Source organism: Urocampus carinirostris, chromosome 1, assembly GCF_059441175.1.
Source record: "Urocampus carinirostris isolate Australia breed hairy pipefish chromosome 1, RoL_Ucar_1.0, whole genome shotgun sequence".
Classification (NCBI taxonomy): domain Eukaryota; kingdom Metazoa; phylum Chordata; class Actinopteri; order Syngnathiformes; family Syngnathidae; genus Urocampus; species Urocampus carinirostris.
Window position 1 is genome coordinate 28,999,563 of NC_142349.1, and position 17,867 is coordinate 29,017,429.

The following is a 17,867-nucleotide window of genomic DNA, read 5'->3' on the forward strand; positions in this document are numbered from 1 at the left end:
AACTGTGGCAGATTCATAAAAAAAACATGAAGAGTTCACGCTACAGAGAGCAACAACCTGCAACCAAAAATGTAAACTTATTAGTGTTCCTGGACAGAAACCTGTAAATCCATAGTCACTTTGGCAACAGAGCCAAAAAGGTTTCTTCGTTACATTGCTGATTATGATACGACTCTTTTGACTCTTGCTGTTATCTTTCAGTTGTTGTAGAAGAATTATTTGCATTTTATAATGTTAGGTTTTTAGATTGTATTTTTACACTATTTGCACTTTGACTTTATTTTGGAAATATAGTGCAAGGGAAAATACAGATGCATGTTGACTTTGTTATATTTGTTTTTGTTACATTGCTGCTTTTTTATCTGACTCTCTGGGTTTTTGTTTCCAAAAAGGTGTAATGAAAATAAATTTGTATTTTTCATTGTTAAGTTTGAATTGTAGTTATTTTTAAAAATGAAACATTTTCAGAGCCTAAGATGTTCGTGAAGAGTTATTATTAACCAACTCAATATAACAATCATGACATTTCCAAGCAAAAGTACCAGATCGATATCAATTGATATGACCATGCAGATCGATCCTAAAATTCACTGTACTTTATCTCCCTCCCCTACCTCCTAGGAAATATTGACCTGGTGATACGTTATAAGAATGAAACAAAGACTGGTTTTGAAGTTACGTACACTTTTATTTCTTTAACAGGTTTGGTCGTTGAATTCAATTGTTAAAATTAAAAGGGAAAAGAATCAACTCAAAGCATGTTTGTTAAAAGTGATAAAGATTATGTAGAGACACTCCGGTTGAAAACCTGTAAGTAGAAATCCTTTCCGACCAATTGAACGCCAGCGAAAGCTCATGCAGAGTCCAAAAAAGCAGAGACTCTCTTTACTTCTTGACGATCTGGATGACATCCTCATGCTCCATGATGTGAGTCAGACCCACCCTCTGAGGACTGTACTTTGTGCTGGTGCCCTGCAAACGGTGGAAACACTTAAAAAGACAACACTTTTTAAGAGGTATTTGTACTTTCTCATTTTGAAGCCGAGGCGTGCGACGGAGGCTGATACTGATCTAGTATGCCCTTTAACTCATTTAATGCCAGATGTTTCTCAAATAGGAGCCATTTTTTCATTCTGACTCATGTTTGAAGGCCTACGGAAAACTTTGTTTTGTAGCTTTATAGGCACAGGAAAGGTTAATGATTATGCTGTATTGTTTAAATTTCAACTTTTTTTTTTAAAGTTCTCAAACAGCTTCACCAAAAACAAAATAAGTTATTGAATATATGTTCCTGTACGACCTCATGAGCAGATAATAAGTACCAGTATATACAAAAATAATAATAATGTGCCAGTGTCAACTTCATCAATGCATGTTACAGTTACTTGGCTGATCACTGGAAAAAAAGCAATGGCATGTTTTTTTCCTAAATAACAATAACATTGGGCAATTCCCTGCAGCACACTAAACATAGTCTCAAAGCAAACTGGTTGAAATACGCTCGTCTCAAACAAAAAAAAAAAAGTGTGGTTTTGTACTTAACTACATCCGAATGCTCTTAAGAGTGGACTATTCCATTTCAACCTAATATGGGTGTTTTTTGACCCAAATGTTTTCAGAGCGCCCTATTAAAGTATAGTGAGCTACTGTAAATCCTCATGTTGTAAGTGTTCTAACTGCACACAATAGCAATGGCTATAACTGTTGACAAATTATGCTTATTGTTCTAAAATGGGTAGATTGCATACACAAAATGTGAATATATTTGGTAAAACTGAAGGAAAAGGAGGTGCAGGAGTCTTTAGAAGAAGTATAGTTTTGTAATGATAGGGTATGCTGGGATCACGGCAGAGAAGAAAAGAAACCAAAATAATCAGCACAGCCCAGAAAATCATTGGCTTCTCTCTGCCTAGTTTAGAGGACATTGCCTGCTCGCGATACTGCAAAAAAGCTAACGGTATTATAAAGGACTCCTCTCACCACAGCCACCACCTAATTGACCTGTTGCCCTCTGGCAGGTGCTACGGGACCCTAAAACAAGCTCCAACAGGCACAAGATAGTTTATTCCCTAGGGCAATCACCACCATAAATAAGCAGGCAAGACAGGAAAATATCTATTTTGCACGCTGTTGACAGTTTTCCCAAGCAAATAAGAAAAATGTAATTTAATGCCTTTAATTGGAGTCATCCCCTCTAGTGCTTCAGAGTAATAACTTACCCAAACAAGAGCATACTTGAACTGGCTCGCTAAAGTTCTGTGAATGCGATGGCACTGCAAAGAAGCAAACATGAAGGCCTCAAGTCAAGCCAAAACACTACATATAAATGACATGAATCTCACTGCAGGAGACTGAGAAACTACTGACCACATGTTCGACACTTGCGGCTCTCCTCATAATGATGGCATCTGTGAAGTCCGGGCGTTCTGATTGAATATAGAGAAAAAACATTGATCAAGGAAAATGGACACAGAAAAGATTAAGTGTGTGTATGCATTACCGCCTCTTTTCTTGGTAAAAATACAAATCAAAGCCAAGTATTCCCACAACGTCTCAAGAAGGAAATCCAAGTTGAGCTTCATCCCACAACTGGTAAAAGAAGAGCAGTCGATTGGGCACTCAAACCAACACGCACATCAGCAACCAATTAAAATTCTAACCTGATCACAACACTGTGAGGTCTCCGAGCCAGGCGGTCCACCTCCTCCATAGAGATTTGATCCACTTTATTGTACACCTGTTTGAGGCACATACATCAAAGATGCAACTAAGAAACACCCTTCAAAAATCACCTTACGTATAGACAAGGCATGTAAACTCTGTTCCCGACGAGGACATCGATGAACTCGTCCGGCGTGCAGTCCTCCCTGAAGAGAACTTCAGCGTTAAAGATTTCTGAAAGCCGGTCAAGGAAAACAAGCGTACCAAACACTCATTTATTCCACATCTGATTCTGTGCTCGAGAGGGATACTGTATTCGTGAAGAATGAGCTGGACAAGCTTTTCTGAGCAGTGCGTCAGAGGCACTGTGGAGTTATAAGAGAGGCCGCCGCCTTTCTTTTGCTGTCAAAAGAAGGGAGAAAAACGAGACAGATCGTCACTGTCATATAAATAATAATCACTTAAATTCATTTTTTGTTAGTTATTGTAAATTTAATTGTCTGTCAATGGTTCATTAAAAAGTAATTTAAATAGGTATTCTTCTTTAAAGATTATGTATCGTTGCTTTAAAGCAGCAGTCTCCAACTTGTTTGAAACTAATAAGCATAAGGGGCACGCAGTTTTGTATGCATTTCTAAAATAACAGCGTATCATGTTATTAACAGGTTAATTATCTAAAGTAGGGTCAACAAGATTTCGCCAGACACTAAAAAAGTCATTTTACCAGAAATTTGCAATGATACAGCACTGGTGAGCTATTTTCAGAACAGGTCTGCTCCCCCAAGGTGAGCCTCGTGTTATTTTAAATAAATGCACATTTCTCGACCTACGAGTATTATTATTATTATTATTATTATTATTATTATTAAAAAAAAAACCTGCATGTTTAAATAACAGTTAATGTATCTTTGTTAATTATTCAAATTAATATCGTTATTTAATTTGAGTGTTTTACACTATGAGGCGTTAAATAATACACAATAGCCTTCAAAGCACACGTCAAACTCATGGCCCACAAACCAAATGTGGCCCGTCACATCCTGCTTTGACAAAAACTACATTTCCCACAGTAGCCGTCAACTACGATATCCGCTAAGTGACGGCTCAACCCGCTAGACACCAATATTTCATATTGATTGTATTGCGAAACAAATTATCCTAAAAATGTCCAAGAAAATTGTAATTTTGTTATAAAGCGATACCTCAACATACAACATGTATTTTTTTCGATATCGTGCTCAAATTTTGAGCAAATTTTCCCGAAAGGAAATAACAAAAAAACAATTAATTCTTTTATTAATCCAAGTGAACCCTATATAGCTATAAAACACATCTTCCTGATCACATAAAAAACATTCAAATAGTAAATAAGAATTTAAAATGTTTGCTGAAAAGAAATCTCATATCTTGATTTTCTCATAGTTCAAGTAGCTCGCATGTGGAGCTATCACTGTATTTAATTTATAAGATATTAAATAAGGGTAGTGACGTTTTTTCAATGCACATGTCATGTTTGTGACTTGAATATTTAACTTTCAGAGTTACCTTAGATAAATAAGTAGTTACATTTATTTGACATACAAATTGCATTTAGTTACATTTAAAAGTTACATCAGGCCCTTTGTGGCCAGCCATTAAACTGACGTGGCCCTTGGTAAAAATTAAGTTTACACCCCTGCTTTAAAGCAAAAAAAAATCCCCTCTGTTATTTTTAGGGGGGGAGTAATAACGTTTTTCTCATCATCCTGGAAAAAAAATTGGAGACCAGTTTTTTTCACATGACATTGATATATTTGTCCATTCACAAAAGAACAGAATTTCAACACAACCAAATGGAGGTCTTACAAATTACAAAAATGATTTACCTTGAAATATATATTGGGTTTTTTACAGTTCAACCTAATTCCCACAGACTCCAATTCTTTTTCTAAAAGTGTTCTGTAGAGAAACGACAAAAGCCACAGCTATTATTTAAACCGTTTGCACAGACAGAAAAAAAACATGTCGTACTCCTCTGACCTCTGAACGTCCCCTTTGGTAGCATCCAGCATCATGATGACGACGTCTGCTGTCCTAGCAACAGCGATGACTTGACGACCTCTTCCCTTTCCTGGCAGAATGTCACAATTATTTAACAAACGACCACACAGTGTCAGTCTGATGCGCTTATTAGACAAACGTGACCGAGCAGTAACTACCTTGAGCAGCTCCCTCGATGATTCCTGGCAAATCTAGCAACTGGATGTTGGCCCCTTTGTACTAAGAATAGCAAAACATGTTTTTGTGGAAAATAAGAAAAGACATAACGCCATTTGAGAAGTATGATGAAGACAAGTGTACCTCGATGACGCCTGGTATGCAGGTGAGGGTAGTGAACTCATAAGAGGCAGCTTCACTGGCAGTTGATGTCATCAAGCTGAGGAAAGTGGACTGGAGTATACAAAAGTGAGTCACTTTCCCAATAAATTCTTAATACATGAAAATGTGCTTGTAAGCCACAATAAACACAGTTAAATTAGGGTATTTGCCATTGTACTTACAGTAATGATACTTTGATGGCATAAATCTTTATACTTGATTAGAAACCGTGAGAAATTATTTAACAGCCACGAAAATGGGTCAGGGTTTAAAAAGGTAAGAAGGGTGTGGAGGAATTATGATAGATACACGGACTATATATTGAATACACCTTGAGGATATTGCTCAAAACCAAAATATTGGATTCAGCCTGGATATGTTTATTATTTTGGCTAAATTTAGCCTAAAGTCAATTGCATGAAAGCAGGTTAAATTTTGCCTGTTGCAGTTACTAGTCGTGTTCATTTCTATAGCCCTTAAACACAAGGAGTCTCAAAAGGCTGCACAGACTATCACAAACTACAGACTATTATTACACCATCCCCTGATCTAAATCCTACATGAGGGAAAGGGATTAACTCAAAAAATGAAAAATCAACACTGTCAATACAAAAATAAGGTGCATTGCTTTTAGTGTTAAAAAAGGTAAATTCACTGTTTTGTATCTATTTGTTGTTTGACAGATCAGTAATACATTCTCAACAGCAGGCTTGCTCCAGACAAGCTCATGATCCAGGCTAAGATTATCCCTAGATACACTAACATTTGTTTAAAGTGTTGAGTTTTGTGTCACTTAGAACTATTCATTCTTTGACAAAACCAAAGTTTGAGGGATATATGTTATTTTTATTGTTTAATATCGAGCATCCATTCAATTTGGTTGGTATAAAGTGTAAGGAAGAGGCGAGCCGTTTCTTTTGAATCAAAAGTGGAATTAGAAAGCTTGATGCGGTTGAGAAAATGGTTGGATCCCTTTTTTCGGCCACTCTTCGACACGGAGGAGGACCTCTTGAAGCTTATTTCCCAAAAGTAAGTTACACTTAACTTTATTTATCTTTATAGAGCATATGATGTTATGAAATGTTCATTTTTCAGTACAAAACAATACTGGTTACCTGTACAAGCCTTAAACATACTTACCGTAAATTCCAGACTATAAGCCGCTACTTTTTTCCCCAAACGTTCAACCCTGCGGCTTATTCAGTGATGAGGCCAATTTATGTAATTTTTCTAACAGCCGCCAGCGGCGCTCGAGTTAAAGGCACATGACGCAGCTTACAAGCTAAACGCAATCGAGCAGTCAGATAAAGGAGGAAACAGAGCTACTGCGCGCAAACTTTACCTTGCGAGCGTGTTGCTAGCGTGTTTTTGAATAAGTGAGCGTGGGACGTAGTCTGTAAGACAAAGTCTCTTTCCCATACTAAAGTAGGACAACTTTGATGACGTCAGTTATAGGGAGGAAGATGAGAACGGTTTACCGTGACCTCCACATGTACAGAATGTTTTTTATAACAGACCTGCTAACGGTATTGCGAGCGTGTTCTTAGTAGCGTTTTGCTACCCTTCACAGGCACGGTTTGGGATGAAAGTTATAATATTATTATTAAAGCTTTGAAAACTCTCGGTGTATCGTCTTTCTTTGTAAATATGTGTAACCATGTATAATATGTATTTACAACTGTATATTTTTGTAAAGTATTTATTTGTATTTATTTTGGACACTTATTCTGATAAGTCTTGCACTGACCAATTAAAAAGAAGGGGCGTAACAGACGCGGGGGATGACGGGAAGTAGGGACCGGTAAAGGTGAGTGTTTGTGGACACGGCAGACAATAGTGGATATATATTTTTCCCACCCTTACCTTTGGAAATATACACTTTTTTCCTTGGATTACTTCAAACGGGACCCGGACTCTGCAGGTCTGCATCAAATCTTAACTACCGGTATCATTTTCTGTTCATTTTACCGGCTGTGGTTTTTGAACTGTGTACTTTATGTTCAGTTAAAATCACGGGATTCAGAGTAGGGTTTGGGTTAGTTTCATTATTGTGTTACATATTTTAATGTGGGCGCGTGCGGCTTATATACAGGTGCGGCTTGTGTAAGTACAAAAGCGGTTATCTTCTTAAAATTTGGTGGGTGCGGCTTATAATCGGGTGCGCTCTATTGTCCGTAATTAACGGTATAAAAACCTTAAACATACATTCCATACAAACGTTAGCACTGAAGCAACTTACGGACAAATTCAACTTTTAAACGATCGTCTGGGACCTATCTCGTTCGGAAGTAGGGCAGCTTCTGTTCTGCATTAAGAGCTCACATATAGGCTACACTGTCATTTCATTAAACTCTGTTGACTGTCATTTTCCTAGCCATTCATGTAGTAAATCTATTGCCGTCAGGTCATTTGTATAACTGTATCTATTAGAAATGCGTGTCAATTTTTCAACAGAACTTTGTTGAATATGTTAATTATTGCTGTTTCTGTAATTCTAAAGTTACCAAAACTTGAAAAGGTGTTATCAAAGACATCTTTGACAAGGGTATTATAAATATGTTCAACTCCCACCTTAAATTTTAGTTTTAGAAGTTTAGCTTAATTAAAAATGAAATAAAAAGCTTGCGTTTGTTCAAATGAAAGGCTCTTAAGACACTTAAATGCTGACATATTAATTGGGATTTGTATTTATAACTATTGTGCTGGGTTGCATGTATTTGATTTGTATAATTCAGTTATCTTGTTGACAGCTGGAGCAAGTTAGGTTGTCTTAATTAGTGTATCAATTTCAACACTAAGAGACACTATGTAAGAGGAGTTTGTGAAGTATATATCAGTTAAAGTTGTGTATCATTTAGTGTTTGTAAATTGGAAAATAAGGCAGGCAAAAAAACTTTGGCAAGTCAAACATGCAGTAATCATCATTTTAGAGATAACAATTTGCAGTTGGGCAGAATTGTAACACGTAGCATAGCTTGTATTGTCACATCCATTGAGTGTTATGATGGTAGTATCAGAGCATCTTTAGGCAAAACTGGAATCTTGCCAAGGTGAAAATATAATGAAAGACTACAAACCGACACCCAAAACTGAAGTCATACCTTGCCCACAGAGGGGAAACCAATGAGTGCGACGCGTGCATCTCCAGATTTCATTACATCGAAGCCTTCACCTTTGGCTCCCGCCGACTTGGAGGGCTCTAGCAGCTGAGCTCTGTACTTTGCTAACTTGGCTTTTAACAAGCCCAGGTGGTACTCAGTGGCTGTAGAAGAAAAACAGTGAAATCACCACGACTCAGGAACACTGTTAGTGTCATTTTGTATAATTAACACATGAGGTCGACATTTCTGTTCCTTGTTTTCATATCACGACCATAAAAAGACCTCCAAAGTTATTTGCCAACGGTAACCCACTTGCTCCTACGTTACCTTTGTTTTTCTGCGTCCGAGAAATTTCTCTCTCTATTTCGGAGATTTTGTCTAGAATCCCCATGATGTCAGTTCAGCTGGGCTGCAGAGGCACTGCCAAATAAAGAAAAGGGCATTCAAAAACGTGTCCTATTAGCTTGCCTAGCCAAACCAAGTATGCAAAAAAACAAAAACAAAATCTAACAGTCGTGAGAATAAAACCCACATTTGTTCAAAAAGGGATGTGCATCCGCGATGCGTGACTTCTACAGTTTACAAGGCTGCAATTAACATTTACACTTTAACTTAAGATTCGCGAAACATCATGCTCCTGCTGACCAAAACCTTGGCATCCGATTATTCTTCGTTTGCAACGTAAATAGCCTCCATGGACTCAAGCTGCCATACTGCCACCTCGTGGAGGGAGTGTAAACGAATGGACAATAATTTGTGTTGAAAGCCTTTGGTAGTGTTTTAATATTGAAATGTGTCACTGCGTTTAGTCACAATTGTATGACTTTATCAGTTACATCCTGTTCAAGTTGATAACTATCTGGCAATTAATCCATACATTTGAACGTAGTTAATTACTCATTTTTTCTTGTTTTATTCATTTGACGTCCCGATATATTCATTCATCTAGTCCAGGTGTCAGCAATCCAAAATGTTGAAAGAGTCATCTTATTTCATCTCATTAGCTATGCCGCTTATCCTCAGTAGGGTCGCGGGGGTGCTGGAGCCCATCCCATCAATCATCGGGCAGTGGGCAGGGGACACCCTGAACTGGTTGCCAGCCAATCACAGGGCACACGGGGACAGACAACTCACTCGCTCAGTCACACCTAGGGACAATTTGGACCGGCCAATTCACCTGAAATGCCTGTTTTTTTGGAAAGAGTCATATTGGACCAAAAAAAAATCAAAAAAACAATTTGTCTGGAGTAACGATGCAGCCACCCATCTCTGCCGACCGGTCGATGCAGACGTTAAAATGCTTCAGGTCCAGGTGCTGGTTTGCTAAATCATCTTGATACATCCTTCTCCTATATCATACTACCAGCTAGGCAGCCAGAAAGAAAAGAAAAAGAAAAGTATGAGGCGGGCAATCAATTATAAGCTATTGAGTATAAGTGGGTCTTAACTCTAGATTTTAAAACTTCCATTGAGGTTACAGATCTGATCTCCAGAGGCAGAGAATTCCACAGCACCGGTGCCCGGATAGAGAATGCTCTTGAGCTTGCAGATTTCTACTTTGCTCTAGGAGTCACAAGTAGACCTTCATTTTCTGGATGGAGGCTCTGTGCAGGAAATAGCGGCAAATCAAATCAGAGAGATAAGAGTGGGCAAGTTCATGCAAACATTTGTATGTTAGGTATAAAACCTTAAAGTTACATCTTAAGCGGACTGGGAGCCACTGCAAGTTAGCGAAAATAGGAGTGATATGGTCAAACTTTCTCGTTTTAGTCAATAGTCTCGCAGCTGCATTTTGACCCAGCTCCAAACTTTTGATGCTAGACATCTGGAGACCAGAGAGCAATACATTACAGTTCTTAAACCAAGAAGTAATATATGCATAATTTATAATCTCAGCATTTGATTGCGACATAGAATCTTCGCAATTCTGCAGAGGTGGAAGACAGCTTTTTTGGTAATATTTTTCACATGTTACAGAAATAATAGATTAGGATCAAATATGACACCTAGATTTTTGAACAAGTCACTATGGGTGATATAAAATGTGTCTAGGTTCAGGGCAGTGTTTGAAAACAACTCACGACAATGAGCTGGACCAACAACAAACATCTCGTTTTTTCTGCGAAAAATTAGGTGACATTGATCTTTGTATCTCTGTAAGGCAGGCCTCCAGATTTCTAGAACTTAACTGCGCAGTTGTCTCCAGTGGCAGATACAGTTGAGTGTCATTTGCACAGCAATGGAAATTAATATTATACTTATGGATAATATCACCAAGCGGAAGTATATAAATACTAAAAAGAAGGGGGCCAAGTACAGAGCCCTGTGGAACACCACAGATAAATGGTAAATGGTCTGCATTTATATAGTGCTATTCAAGTCAATGAAAACCTCCTAAAGGCTTTACAATGTGGTTCACACTTACCCATTCACACACACACTCAGACACCAATAGCGGCCATGCAGCCATGCAAGGCGCCAACCTGCTTATTGGAGGCATTGTACTGTATTAGCTAGCCACCAATGCCAGTAGCAGCAAAAGCTAAACTAGCCACTAGTGCACATGTGTCAAACTCATTGACCAAGGGCCAAATGTGTGTAAAATGCCTGAGCGTCTAAAAATAATTCAGTGCTTTGACCAAAATGCACATTTTCCACAATACCTGTGAAGTGACGGCTCAGTACCACTACACAGCATTTAATATATATATATATATATATATATATATATATATATATATATATATATATATATATATATATATATATATATATATATATGTGTGTGTATATAATATGTGTGGCGACATTTCTTTCTAAGCAAACTTAATGTGTAATTACTTATTCTACATAAAATGACATCGAAATGTTCAGAGGTCAGACTGCTGTAATTGCCACTTTGTGTCCTGTCTGACAGGTAGGACCTAAGAGTACAGTTCCTGAGATACAGATGCATTCCAGACAAACAAGCAATATGTTTTGGTCCACAGTATCAAAAGCAGCAATGAGATCCAGCAGCAGTAACATTGACGAGGCACCGGAATCTATTGCAAAGAGGAGATCATTGGTTACTTTTTCAGTAGAGTGATTTGCTCTAAATCCTAGCTGGACCGTTTCAAAGACATTATTTTCCGACATAAAGTCGTTCAGTTGCTGTGCGAACCTTTTTCAAGTAATTTTGCAAAAAAATTGTAGATTTTACACTGGTCTATAATTACATAGGCTCTCCGGGTCAAGGTTAGGTCTCTTAAGCACGGGTTTAATGAAAGCAGACTTGAAGGCTACCGAAGAGATACCCGAAGAGAGCGATATGTTAATGACATTTAAAACTGAAAGTCCTAAAATCCCAAACAGATTTTTCACCAGTGAGCCCGGAAACGGGTCAAGCAGTCAAGTAGTTAATTTGGCCCTACTAACAATCTGTGTAAGTCTATCAAGGGACAAATCACCAAAACTGGAAAACATTTTTGAACAGCCGCTGACACGACAAACTTCTGGATCTATGAGGTAGAACAAAGTGGCAGAATGTTCATTTAAGAACTCTTTGAGGATGAGTTGAATATTTTTATTTAAAAATACCATAAAGTAATGGGGAGAATAGGTAGAACTATAAGGGTTAAGTTGCTGACTATTGGGTGTCGCCATTGTGTTGAACAAAAAATGTTAGTCATTGATCACATCGAGGGTCATTACAATACTGTACTTTTTTAAATCTTTAAAGTCTTTATTACATGTGTACCTTGGAGTTGCATAACATGTTTCGCAATGATGGTGTCAATGGCAATAAAAAACATTCATTCAATATTATTTGTAATTCATAATTAATTTTCCCTGTTTTTGCCAGAACTACAAATTTTACACCGTCATCCTCCACATTACGGGCCACCTTCATTCACCTGTTGTGCCGTTATAAACCGCTAGACTGTAGTGTTATCCAACTAATAGACTAAAATACCACGCCCCCTTATTCTAGTCACACCCGGAAGCCCGTAACCACTTTCTGGACATCTGCTTCCGGACACAAGTGCAAGACTTACGTCATACGTGAGAGCGTGTGAATTTAGTGTAATTATTTGCTTACATAAATATTTTTTTTGAAATATATATCAACAAGCGGACTCATAGCCAGTCAGTTACTCTTTAAATTACGCTTAGGTTAGGACAAACATGTCTGCAGCCTCCTTCCAGAAAAGCTCAGCAGCCCCTAACTCATCTGCTTCTGACGCTTTTCCTTTTGCGGTGGCCAGCACGACTTCTGAAGACAACTCCAGCAGGGAGCATAAACCAAGCGGGGAGAAAAAGAAGCCGTGCAGAGCTTGCACCGACTTCAAATCATGGATGAAGACACAAAAGGTGCAGACGACTGCTGCTGTGCAGGTGACATGAGGTCAAAGGAGATTGGCGGGTGTTTGAAGGACAGCGGTCTTCAACTTTCCCTTGTTTAACAACCTCTGTAGAATTACTTCCTAAGAGCTATGTTGAAATCACTTCAAGAAATCCAGTTATTCCTAGTCGTTAGTCAAAAGTCTGTGCCAATATTGTGGTTTATGAGCTGTTCCTAGTAATCGTCAGCTTGTCACCCCAAAACATTCATAATGATACATCTCATCTCATTAGCCGTACCGCTTATCCTCATTAGGGTTTTTGGGGGGGCGGGTTTGTGGGGGAGAGAGTTGGCTGGAGCCCATCCCAGCCATCTCCGGGCAGTGGGCAGGGGACACCCTGAACTGGTTGCCAGCCAATTGCAGGGCACACAGGGACAGACAACTCATTCGCTCATTCACACCTAGGGACACATTGGACCGGCCAATTCACCTGAAATGCATGTTTTTTGGAACGTGGGAGGAAACCGGAGTGCCCGGAGGAAACCCACGCAAGCACGGGGAGAACATACATACGTCTCTAAAAACAGAGGTGTCAAAGTCAAACTAATGGAGGGGGCCAGATAAAAGAGAAATGAGGACAAGCTGATCCCGGACTGATCGAATGTTGACGAAACTTAAAATGACGCATTTATAGTCTAGTGCAGTAGTCAGCAACCACCGAGCTGCGGACCAGTACCGGGCCGTGGGTCGTTGGTACTGGGCTGCACAGAAAAGGGAAAAAATGCCTTATTTTTTTGCTAATAGGCTACCGTATTTATCGTGAATCCACACATTTTATAACCCAAACTATGTACACATTTTTACAGTGGTATATTACCATATATGAGCCGGGATTATCGGTTGACAAATACCATTTACTACATTTGCTCAGCGTGGGATGCAATGGGAATCGAACCCTGATCGCAACAGTGACAGCATCAAATTCTACATGGAACATTGGAAAATGTATTAGATTTGATCTTTTCAGCTAATTTTTAGATTCGGTGCCACGTTGTACAACAGCGTAATGTAACATTATAGGAAAGAGTGCAGCCAAAACAATGTTGTACAACATGGTACCATGAGTAAAATCAGTGTCTGAAACAACGTTTGCCCGGACGCCTGTGGCGTCCATCTTTTGCGCCGAGCGTACAACTTTCACAACGTCTCTGCCCGGGTGGCCGACACATTTTCCAAGAAAAAAATCTTTCGTTTTAATTTTTAATTGTTTTACTTTTTTCAAATCAAACGTTTGCTATTTCCTGATTTAGAAATCTTTGTTTGGTTTGGAAATTTCAGAATTTCTGTTAGTTTGGCAATTTGCATACTCGGCTGCCAATCAGTAGCCTGCATCGAATAACTCCGTGCTTCCGGACTTTCCCGAGCGTTATAAGGTCGTGCTTTTGGATATAATTTTCCAAAGTAGAAGCTCAGAGAACACAAGAGAAATGGAGAAGTGGTTAGGAATCAAGCCAAAATCTCAGCCCCAGAAGAAAGATTCGAAAGAAGCTAACAAAATTTATGACGCTACAAAACATAAACGTACATTAAAAGCATCGTGGAAAGAGGAGTACACAAGGCTTGTAGCAGACGACGCAACGCAAACATTGCAATGAAGATGAGTAAATACAGGTACATACTGATGGCAGATGGAAAACGGCGATGTCATATACATGCAATGAATGTTATAAGTAGATTTATGATAGACCTAATTTTAAAGAGTTGTTCTGTTATATATTCTGATTAGCAATCCTTAATACGTTGCAACAACGTTTTTTTTTTTTTTTGCGATTAGTCGACTTATGGTGTTTCAAGTTGTGAAAAATGGGGCAGGCAACTTTTTGGCTGGGCAGGCAACTTTTCAGAGTTGTCTGCCCTGGTGTCCACTAACTTTTTGTCATGAGTTTCAGACACTGGTAAAATTAGGGAATGATGAGATAAAATCGAATGCCCTTTCCTATGTCATCCAGATTTGTTGTTGTCGTCTCATGATTACACAGTCGATTTAGGCTTTTTAATATTTCTATTTTTACTAATTTTGTTATTGGGCCGGGCCGCGCAAATATGTACAGAAAAGGTTGCAGACCTCTGGTCTAGGAAACCTAATTGAACCCACTGTAAAGCAAAGAAATATATTCAAATGTGATCAAATAAATACATTTTTTTTCATGGATTTATCTGTCATCTTCAAATATCAAAAGGCACTAAAGACAAATTTGTTTGATATGAAAGTTCCAACTATGAACATTAAATGAACTAAGCCAGTATTATTCATCAACAATCAGTAGCCTATATTCTATAGTTTAGTAAAGGTGGGCTAAAATGACTTTAAAGAAATAAAAATCATAGCTCTTTTCTATCATTGATTAAATTACATTAAAATAAAGGAGAAGTAATGTACAGTAAAGTTACATACACGATTCCTGGTGAAAGATACAATAATGCATTAAGATCATCTCTGGGGCCGAAGAAAAATTCGGGATGTGCTTTGCGAGCCTTTGACACATGTGCTCTCGATGTATTTTTTCGGGTACTCGTTTTTGCTAACTTGTGATCAGGATTTTTAAGTACAGTGTCTCCCGATTCAGTTACCAAATCTTTACACAAGGCACGACCCGACCTAACAGCTATTTTTTTTAATCTTCTAAATGTTTATGACGGGCAGCACGGCGGCGCAGTGGTTAGCACGTGTGCGGCACAGTTCTGAGGTCATGAGATCGAACCTCCTGTGTGGAGTTTGCATGTTCTCCCCGTGTTTGCGTGGGTTTCCTCCGAACACTCCGATTTCCTCCCACATTCCAAAAACATGCATATTAGGTTAATTGACCGGTCCAAATTGTCCCTAGGTGTGATTGAACTGTGTTCCCTGCGACTGCCTGGCAACCAGTTGAGGGTGTCCCCTGCCCACTGTCCGAAGATAGCTGGGATAGGCTCCAGCACCCCCGCGACCATACTGAGGATAAGGGGTGCAGATAATGGATGGATGGATGTTTACGTACCACATACCAACTAAAAGCAGATTATAGTGTCTCACACATAAGTGGTTAACTTTGGTTTGAAACTGTTTCAGGAGTCCCAAGTTGAGCAAGGAGCAGCAGAGCCCGAGTGCCCGCTGGATAGGCAGGAACTGGGCCGAAACACGTGGTCCTTTCTGCACACCATGGCAGCCTATTATCCTGATGAACCGTCTGCCAACCAACAGCAAGAGATGGGCCAGTTCATTCAACTCTTCTCCAAGTTTTTCCCCTGTGATGAATGTGCAGAAGACCTCAGGAACAGGTCGGAATACGCTTCGGTAGTTGTTTGAAATGATCATTATTATTGGCTTTTACTTTATTTTGTCTCATTTAAAAAAAAAACTCTCATATCAGTCTACATCACATATAAGCGACCCCTTAAAACTGCTTTAATATAACTGTTCTTAAGTCATTTGTAGTGTCATCTGCTGGACAGTATAAGGGTTGATGTGCGTTTTTTTTTTCCCCTTAAATTTTTTTAATTAGAGATAACAAAGTCCAGGGGTCGGGAATGTTGGCTCCCTAGCATAGTCTAAGGGATACTTTTGTCTTCAAAATGGAGCTCTTAAATGCTGCAATGAAAAATACTCTTTTATCCTTTAAGAATTAAAATTTGTTGTTAGCACTGTAATATGAAAAAAAAAAACAATATTTTATTCTCCCTAGTCACAAAAAACTTAATTATACCGGTTCTGTTTATAATTTAACACAGTGCTCTAAACACTGGGTACTGCCCATGTACTGTATTAACACAGTTAGTACGTTTGGCTTTCAATCCAATTTTCTGTGATGGATCCTTTTTCCATCCTCCAACATTGTTTTCATTTTCATATCAATTTCTTGCTGCTTCCAGGTTCTTCAGCAGCCTTCTTACTTTTAGCTTGAAGTCAGCAGTATAGGACATACATTTTCCTTTTGATCCAGGCATAGTGTAGTTTGGGCAGCGCAGTGGTTAGCGCGTGTGTGGCACAGTTCTGAGGTCATTAGATCAAACCTTCCTGTGTGGAGTTTGCATGTTCTTCCCGTGCTTGCGTGGGTTTCCTCCGGGCACTCCGGTTTCCTCCCACATTCCAAAAACATGCATATCAGGTTAATTGGCTGGTCCAAATTGTCCTTAGGTGTTAATGAGCGAGTGAGTTGTCTCTCTCTGTGTGCCCGGCGACTTCCTGGCAACCAGTTCAGGGTGTCCCCTGTCCACTGCCCGGAGATGGATGGGATGGGCTCCAGCCCCCCTGCGAACCTACTGAGGATAAGCCGAGCAGATAATGAATGTATGTATAGTGTAGTCTAGGTTAAAAATAATTTTACAATTCAATTCAGCCTTTTTTGATGAATTCTGTGGCTATGTGCTTGATTGGTTTTCTGTTGGTTTCTTTTTCCTCTATTAGCCACGTGCTGCCTGAAGGGTAGCCACTGGTGATACAAATATGTGCATTTACGAGTGCTTCTCAATTATTTTCTCTCACGCCCACCCTCGGAAGAAAAAAATCCTCTCTGGGTTTGTAAACTATATAATCGCATTTTTATGACCAAATTTAAATCAAAACTGTCATAGGATTTTTAGCAATTGGTATCTTACTAAATATCTACTTGGATATACAATGGGCCAAATTTTCGCTCTCCTCAAATGAATAGAATTTTTTTTTTCTATAAAGAAAAATAATTGACTTACGACTAGCTCTCCTCAAAAATGTTAACCTTCTGAGGAAATATTGCGCTATGTTTATGTTAAAAGCAGATGATATAATTTTCTTCTCCACAGCTTAAAAAGCAATCAGCCAGACACGAGGAGCCGCCACGCTCTTTCCCAGTGGCTCTGTGGACTCCATAACAACATCAATGTGCGCCTAGGCAAGCCCGAGTTTGATTGCTCTCGAGTCAATGAGAGGTGGAAGGATGGATGGAAAGACGGTTCCTGCGACTGAGCCAAACCCTTGAGCAACTTTCCAGTGCGGACACTCTTTGCTTCGGATCAACATCACCCGACAAGAAATAAATCCATTTTTTTAAAATTGATTTCCATTCTCATTACAAAATTAATTACACAAAGTGTGTTGTAGACCAACACATATATTTAAAAAGTGATGTGACTTTGTACATTAAAATTTCACATTAAGATGATTTTAGTGTAATGTCATTCCGCTTTATAACATTCTCTAATAATGTTCCCTGCATGGTTTTTTTCCTTAAACTGAGCATTTCCGTTTATCCATCATGGACCAATTATGAAGTTGCAAGGGAAATTAATTCTATATTTAAATGGTGAAAGAGCACATAAGTATATGTCTACTTACTTTCACTCTCTGTGTGAGGATAGAAATTTAACACACGTTACCCCACAATGTGCATGTTTTGTCACGATTGCC

The 17,867-nt window shown here is 38.8% G+C and overlaps 2 protein-coding genes across 3 annotated transcripts; one reads left to right on the plus strand and one right to left on the minus strand.

Annotated features, from left to right (window-relative positions):
* Positions 1-664: 664 nt before the first annotated feature.
* On the minus strand, positions 665-8,814 carry drg2 (developmentally regulated GTP binding protein 2). Its single transcript, XM_088333696.1, has 14 exons — positions 8,653-8,814; positions 8,448-8,540; positions 8,121-8,281; positions 5,002-5,091; positions 4,860-4,920; positions 4,681-4,771; positions 4,527-4,599; positions 2,973-3,063; positions 2,798-2,895; positions 2,661-2,737; positions 2,501-2,589; positions 2,368-2,426; positions 2,220-2,273; positions 665-972 (listed from the first exon to the last, which is right to left on the minus strand). Exons 2-14 carry the CDS (start codon positions 8,509-8,511, stop codon positions 886-888), a joined length of 1,095 nt encoding a protein of 364 aa, XP_088189822.1. The 5' UTR covers positions 8,512-8,540; positions 8,653-8,814; the 3' UTR covers positions 665-885.
* A 3,258-nt stretch (positions 8,815-12,072) lies between these two features.
* On the plus strand, positions 12,073-17,622 carry gfer (growth factor, augmenter of liver regeneration (ERV1 homolog, S. cerevisiae)). Of its 2 annotated transcripts, none has more exons than XM_088354630.1 (3): positions 12,073-12,497; positions 15,555-15,763; positions 17,264-17,622. In XM_088354630.1, exons 1-3 carry the CDS (start codon positions 12,288-12,290, stop codon positions 17,424-17,426), a joined length of 582 nt encoding a protein of 193 aa, XP_088210756.1. In that variant the 5' UTR covers positions 12,073-12,287; the 3' UTR covers positions 17,427-17,622. The 2 variants fall into 2 exon arrangements, with proteins under 2 accessions (XP_088210756.1, XP_088210765.1); XM_088354639.1 differs by having other exon boundaries at positions 12,073-12,473.
* The last annotated feature ends 245 nt before the right edge of the window (positions 17,623-17,867 follow it).